Below are 7,500 nucleotides of genomic sequence, written 5' to 3' on the forward strand. Positions count from 1 at the left end.
TCTCTGCATAATCACTACACCATAATTGTACTACCTCTAAATACTCTGCATAAATACATTATCTCTACCTAATCTACTACATAAATCTCTCCTACTACTTCTAATTTATCTGTAACTTTATTGTAAACAGTGGCTGTTTAACAAAGGATCGGGTTTTGAACAGAGCCGGAGTCAAAAGCAGTATAACCGATACAGTTTGATAGAGCACGGGGGGGCGATTCAAGACGCCGTCGAAAAAGAGGCAAAGCTCTGGGAAGGAACAGGGGGTTCTGGGTAACGCGGTCCACAGCGAGGCAACAGGAACTGGGCCCGCCGGCTTGAGTTTATTTTTCTTTGTCGCAGCTTCTGACATGTGGTGCTGAATACCGGCAACGTATTTAGCAAATTTGTGATCAGGTTCCGATACATTTGTTCTCAAAAAATACGGGATTATGTACTTTTTCCGACTCTTGCCTGCAACCTACTAGGAAATTCAGCGCACCCCAAACTAGCCCATATAAACCACAGCCCAAGTCATATCACAGTTATAGGCTATTTGCAAACCGTTCGTGTCGGTGGATGACGTCATTTCACAAAAATACAAATGGCTGGTAGGTGCTTTGGCTTTAAGGCTTCACAGGAAGCACAGTAAAATAAAACGTGCAGTTCTTGATGCGTCTTTCGTGTGCGGGACGAGGCTCAGGCATTACCTTGATATAATTGTTCTGTTCATTTTCACAACAGATGTTTCTAGACTAGGTTGTCATGCCATGAACGTTTGGAGCCGTAACGCCCCTACTTCCAAGTATGCCGAGGTACTCGACGGAGTGTCATGAATACAGCAGCAGGACTGTCTCCAGGGAGATGCAACCCATGAAAAGGAAACTACTGTCCAAGGCCAATTCTGCCGTAGCGCTCCTAAAGTATTGCAACAACCACCGGCATTAAATCGGTGGTTTCAGATTGAATTTTCGTTTAACACGTCGTAAAACTCCTCGTGTGTGTTGGAGACTACGCCCGCTGTTTTCCAGAATTTATTACCCACCAGAAAAGCATGGCGGGTGATGGAAACCCCGTGGTTGCATGTAACAAACAATAAATTGTCCAGCCCCGCCTCCTCCTCGACCTCTTAGACCCCCTTCCCAATCATCTGCATGTTAGAGGTGTGAGAGTTGCTGGGGCCTATATATTTTTCTATATATGTGCAGAGCTCGCACACACACAGACACAGTGTAGTCAGCATATCTCTGGGGCACATGTACAGAATAAGTTGGTCTGCCGGCGAGCCCCCACAGGATTTTCAGTGGGATTTTTCTGTTTCTGAAAAGCTGTGTCGCGCCGTGTCCTGTCGCGCCGTGTCCTGTCGCGCCGTGTCCTGTTGTGCTGCGCGGTGTGTCTGACAGCTCCACCGTTCAGTATGGCTGAGGTGCAGTAGGTTAGCACTCACCCAACTGTGGCTTATGAGCACAGACGAGCGGTGATGAACACCATCTGTGCTCCTCCTGTTCCGTCTCCATCTCTCTCTCCCTGATGCATTCTCTCTCTGTATCTTTCTCTCCTTCACTTCTCTCTCGGTCTCTCTCTCTCTCGGTCTCTACCCCCTCCAACCTCTTCCCCATGTCTATAGGTTAACATGACAGACTAGCAATCCTGTAATACCAGCGGTAGTCCAGTGTCCAGAGCGCGTACATCGTGTTGAGTCCCTCTCCTTTAGGCCTGGTGTACTCCGGGTTCAGCAGCTCTGTCGTTAGTCTCTCTCGTGTGTTTTCTAGGGTACGCAGGAGCCTATCCGACTGCAGCCCCTACCTACACGCCAAGCCTCTACCAGACAGGCAGCCCAGGTTACCCTCCAGGTGAATGCAGTCAACCCCACGCACACACCCATACACATACCCACCCATATACACACCCACGCACACTCCCATACACACACCCACATCCATACGCCTCTACCAGACAGGCAGCCCCGGGTACCTTCTGGGAGAATGCAGTCCACAACACAGACACACGTGCGTGCGCGCACACACACTCCCATATGTATGTACACACGAACTATACATGAACACGTGTATAGTATTCACATATCTGTGTGTTGGAATATATAGGCAGGATATGTATGTATACATGAACACAGTCCAGTTTGATGCACATATATGAGGTGCTCACTTGTTCAAAATGGAAAGGGTAAGTGGGTAAGTTCGTGTACGTTACGTTTTTGAGTCGTATGTTTGCTGTAAGTGCATGCTTACTCAGATGTGCCAACATATGGATGACAAATAGATGTAGAAGGCAGGAATTTACTCAGACCGATAGATTAGATTTGTGATTTGTCTAAAAAATTACACATGAGCTAATTAGTAGCATGGCTGCTAATTAGAATGGCGTTTCAGTGCTTTTAGCATGGGGCGCGCTATCGCTTGTATCACTCTGGGAGATGATTGGTGTTTTGTGGTGCAAAGCGGTTGGATGTCACAGGTTCTGGGTTTGGGGGGGTTGAAGGGCAGCTCACGAGGAGTTCATAGTGAGTTCATGGGGGGTTCGTGGGTAGTTCTTGGGGAGCTCACCTGGAACACAGCTAAACCTACAGAATGTAAGCAACCTCAGTTAGAAGCAGCAGGTCAATTCCACCGAGCCGTTAAGGCTCCGCCCACCAATGTGTCGGATACGTGCGTGGACCACGTTATCCGTCAGCGAGATGGGCTGTTGCTGCAGGCAGGGCTCTTTGTGAAGAGCGCGCAGACAACGGCATTCACTGTTTGAACAGCCTGCTGGGTTTTGCGCCGTAAGCGTGATGTTGGTGTAAATTGACTTCTGAAGCCGTTCGGGCTGCTGCCCTGTTCCTGGTTGAGAGGTGGGCTTCCCTCCATCGTGGCAGACGAGGTTCGAGGTGGGCATCCTGGAGACCCCTGCCCCTGCATATGGTCAGCCTGCCACGCCTGTGCATGTACACAACCTGCTGTGCGCACATCATCACCTGCAGAGTCGGGCTGGCCTTGAACGGTGTCACATGTCTCTCTCTTTCTGTCTCTGTCTCTGTGTCTCTCTCTCTCTCTCTCTCTCCTTTCCCTGCCTCCACCTGTCTGGATTTCAGAGGCACAGTCTCTCCTGGCCGTCATACCTGTACAATCCACCATTTCCTGAGCGAATCCTCCCCAGCACAACGTGTGCTTCTGCGGCATTTGCCCAGTGAAGACATGCTTTTTACCCCCGGGGCTTTTAGGCTGCTCAGCGGTACGCTTTCATTCGCCGGATCGCACGCGCCCGCCGCGCAACTGTGTCCAAGGCCACGGCATTGTTCGGCCTTTTCTCTTTGTTCCATCATGTGCTTGGCAGCGCTCTACAACCAGGCAGCTGTAGTGCACCACTGCCCCCTTGTGGCAGCCGAGAGAAAGTGCACTGTGTGTAGTCAAGACCTTCTTTCCATGACGATCGAGCATTAGGTCAGAGTGTGCGCGGAGAGATGTCACTCTGCCAAGATATCAGAGAGCCCGTGGGACAGGAACAGAGGGAGACACACTCACAGGAATGACTTGGGGGACTTGACTCAGTGCTGAGCTCTACAGTATGATACTGCGGTGTGTGTGTGTGTGTGTGTGTGTGTGTGTGTGTGTGTGTGTGTGTAACTCTCCTTATTCTATTGTGTGTGTTGGGACAGTGGTGCTGGTGAAACCAGGCTGGCCCCAGACGGTGTCGGCCCCAGGGCCCGCCGACGGCTCCTTTGACCTGGCCGTGGACACAGGCTCAGAGAGCAGGCAGTTCCAGGCCTCCTCTACAGCATTCAGTAAATATACCCTGCACTAATATTAATACTGTACAGCAGGACATGCTTATGTACACACACACACACACACACACACACACACACACACACACACACACACAGTAAATATACCCTGCACTAAAATTAATACTGTACAGCAGGACATGCTTATGTACACACACACACACACACACACACACACACAGTAAATATACCCTGCACTAATATTAATACTGTACAGCAGGACATGCTTATGTACACACACACACACACACACACACACACACACACAGTAAATATACCCTGCACTAATATTAATACTGTACAGCAGGACATGCTTATGTATACACACACACACACACACACACACACAGTAAATATACCCTGCACTAATATTAATACTGTACCTCGTCTGATCCAGTCAACAGGACATACTTATGTACACACACACACACACACACACACACACACACACACACAGTAAATATACCCTGCACTAATATTAATACTGTACATCATCTGATCCAGTCAGCAGGACATACTTATGTACACACACACACACACACACACACACACACACACACACACAGTAAATATACCCTGCACTAATATTAATACTGTACCTCGTCTGATCCAGTCAGCAGGACATACTTATGTACACACACACACACACACACACACAGTAAATATACCCTGCACTAATATTAATACTGTACCTCGTCTGATCCAGTCAGCAGGACATACTTATGTACACACACACACACACACACACACACACACACACACACACACACACACAGTAAATATACCCTGCACTAATATTAATACTGTACCTCATCTGATCCAGTCAGCAGGACATACTTATGTACACACACACACAGTAAATATACCCTGCACTAATATTAATACTGTACCTCGTCTGATCCAGTCAGCAGGACATACTTATGTACACACACACACACACAGTAAATATACCCTGCACTAATATTAATACTGTACCTCGTCTGATCCAGTCAGCAGGACATACTTATGTACACACACACACACACACACACACACACAGTAAATATACCCTGCACTAATATTAATACTGTACCTCGTCTGATCCAGTCAGCAGGACATACTTATGTACTAATACATACAGTAAACATACCTTTCACTAATATGTACCAGTGTACTCGAGCATGCAGCATATTTAATCAAACCTACCCTCATACAAACACAGTTTAGTAACAAAATGTTGTCCTGACAGGCAATTACTCTCACACACTCTCACACACTGACAGCATGCACTCTGCCCAGCTCCACGCTTCTCAGTCTCTCTCACACACACACACACACACACACACACACATAGCTCTTTACTGTTTGCCTTGCTGTTTTCACATCTACAGTGACTTACTTATTTCAGTCATATTACAGAAGTAGTGTTAGGAGTCTTGCCAAGGAGTCTTAAAGGTATAGCATGGTGTACTTGCCCAGACAGGGGATTGAACCCCAGTCCCCCACGGGATATGGACTCACTGTTGGCATGGAAGCCTGCTATAGAGCAGAACTGCATGCTTGAAAGGGGCATTTAAGAAACAGCTGGGCAGGATTGTATCTGCCATGTCCGGTTAGCCTCACCGCAGCTAAACGACTGGCTTGATTTAGTTTGCTATATGCAAGTTGGATGTGTGGGGTGATTATTCACGCTGGTGATCTGGTGATGTGTTCTACAAGGTTTTATGTGTGATATTATGTAAGTAGACTTATCGGTGATGCCTTCTCGAGTGAGCTCGACTCCACATGGAAAGAGCAGCACTTACTAACACTTCGCTTTTGCATTTGCAAATCATGTTGAGCAACCACAAAGTAAAAGTGTGTGTGGGTGTGTGCGTGTGCGTGTGTGTCTGTCTGGGTGAGTGTGTGTGTGTCTGTGTCTGTGTCTGTCTGTCTGTCTGTCTGTGTGTCTGTGTGTCTGTCTTTCTGGGTGAGTGGGTGGTTGTCTACAGCAGTCTTAGTAGTGTCTCTGGTCTCTGACAGCTGGATGTATGCGGTGTTGAGTAAACTTTTGCTACAAGACCAACCAGCTTCCTTTGCTAATGAGTTCATTATTTAAGACAAGTAAAGTCCCAACTCTTCACAGAGCCCCACGGTGACATCCCCCACACGGTGTGCTTCTCAACACAAAAATGTATAGGATTTCTAGAGAAATGATAGAAAATGTCTAGATTTATAGGATAAATATCTTTTTTGGCCTAGGTCTCGCTAGTCTTCTGCTAACGTTGCACCTTATTTGAAGTTACATTCTGTTCCTCTTTCATTTCTGTTTTCTCTTCTTGACCTCCCCCTCTTCCTCCCTGTCTCTTCGCTCTCAGGATACACTGCAGGGACCCCATACAAAGTGCCCCCGACTCAGAGCAACGGGGCCCCCCCACCATACTCCCCCTCCCCCAACCCGTACCCCACCGCCATGTACCCCATACGAAGTGCCTACCCACAGCAGAACCTCTACGCTCAGGTACAAGGCTGAAGGCCGTGCCAGGGTTTCACCCGATGCCAGCTCGAGTTGTTACGACTCCGTTCTGGAAGAAGAAAGAGATATAAAGGAGCACTTCCTTGACGAGCAAAAAGGCAGCCAGTTTCGGGGGGGGAACCCGACAGGCGCTGCTATGGTTATTGTTCACTACCAGTGTTGATTAGGGTGGTCAGTTGTTTTTGAGCCAAATGGTGTGATGTTTTTATCTTTTGCTGTCTAATCCAGGCCAGTACCAAGTCTGATTCTGTTTTCTGATACGAGTTTGTAGTACAGTTTTAGTGTGAACCTGGGAAAAAGTCTTGCTGACTGTTGTTTCAGCTTTCTGTTTTAGCCTGCCACTGCATCCCAAGAGATTCCCAAATTGCCTGTAGTTTAAATAATCAACATGCTTCCACAGAAAACCCTTTTTACAAAGGGTCAGCAGCATCTTCCAGCCACTCGTGATCCGCGTAAAGGGCATTCCGAATATTCCGCAGCGCCAGCGTGCCCTTGGCACGTAGCCTAAAGCCTGGAGTAAGGTGACCCTTTGTGACCCTTCCTGTTCGCCTTCTCAGCCTCTCTTTCCTTTGTGACCAGGGAGCCTACTACACACAGCCGGTGTATGCTGCCCAGCCGCACGTAATCCACCACACCACGGTGGTCCAGCCCAACAGCATTCCCCCGGCCATCTACCCTGCCCCTGTCCCCGCTCCCCGGCCCAGCGGCGTAGCCATGGGAATGGTGGCTGGAACCACCATGGCCATGTCAGCAGGTCAGGCCAACTGTTTTCCTTCGCTGTGGAGATTGATTTCAGCACTTCAACTGAGATAAATAGACGGGCGCTGTATCTACTGTGCATTGAACGTATTATTTATTTAATTCTATGATGAATAGGAGTCATTTAAATTCATTTCCAGCATTTGCCCTAATGTGGCCAGCATCCAGTTTTATGTTATGTTAAAGATTGATTTTCTTGGGTTAAATGTTTCTCAGAGTAACTGTTTGGTTTGAAAAATGTATCAAACACGTTCTTATAACTTTTGTATTTATATTGTAAATACAAACATGTATAATGATTATAAAGATTTCGTTGTCACTATACAGTTTGATGTTGCATTTACATTGATGTTAGATTGTTTTTATTTGCATTTTGGTTGAGAGGCTCTTACATCAGAGAACACATACAGTACAGTGTACAGTACAGCCTTCTGGGGAAAAAATGCACAGACACTTCTCATCTTCTTATTAGGAACACTGTTGA

At 47.4% G+C, this 7,500-nt stretch overlaps 1 protein-coding gene across 3 annotated transcripts in view; it reads left to right on the forward strand.

Annotated features, from left to right (window-relative positions):
• fam168a (family with sequence similarity 168 member A) overlaps positions 1-7,500 on the forward strand; it is a 30,643-nt gene that overhangs the window by 22,391 nt on the left and 752 nt on the right. For all 3 annotated transcript variants that reach the window (XM_035525685.1, XM_035525687.1, XM_035525688.1), the window contains 5 exons: positions 1,752-1,832; positions 3,635-3,760; positions 6,100-6,242; positions 6,837-7,011; positions 7,489-7,500. The exon at positions 7,489-7,500 is cut by the window's right edge and continues 119 nt beyond it. In XM_035525685.1, coding sequence (XP_035381578.1) covers positions 1,752-1,832; positions 3,635-3,760; positions 6,100-6,242; positions 6,837-7,011; positions 7,489-7,500 — 537 coding nt within the window. The remainder of the gene's footprint in view (positions 1-1,751; positions 1,833-3,634; positions 3,761-6,099; positions 6,243-6,836; positions 7,012-7,488) is intronic.

The sequence above is a fragment of the Electrophorus electricus genome, chromosome 4 (assembly GCF_013358815.1).
Source record: "Electrophorus electricus isolate fEleEle1 chromosome 4, fEleEle1.pri, whole genome shotgun sequence".
Lineage (NCBI taxonomy): Eukaryota > Metazoa > Chordata > Actinopteri > Gymnotiformes > Gymnotidae > Electrophorus > Electrophorus electricus.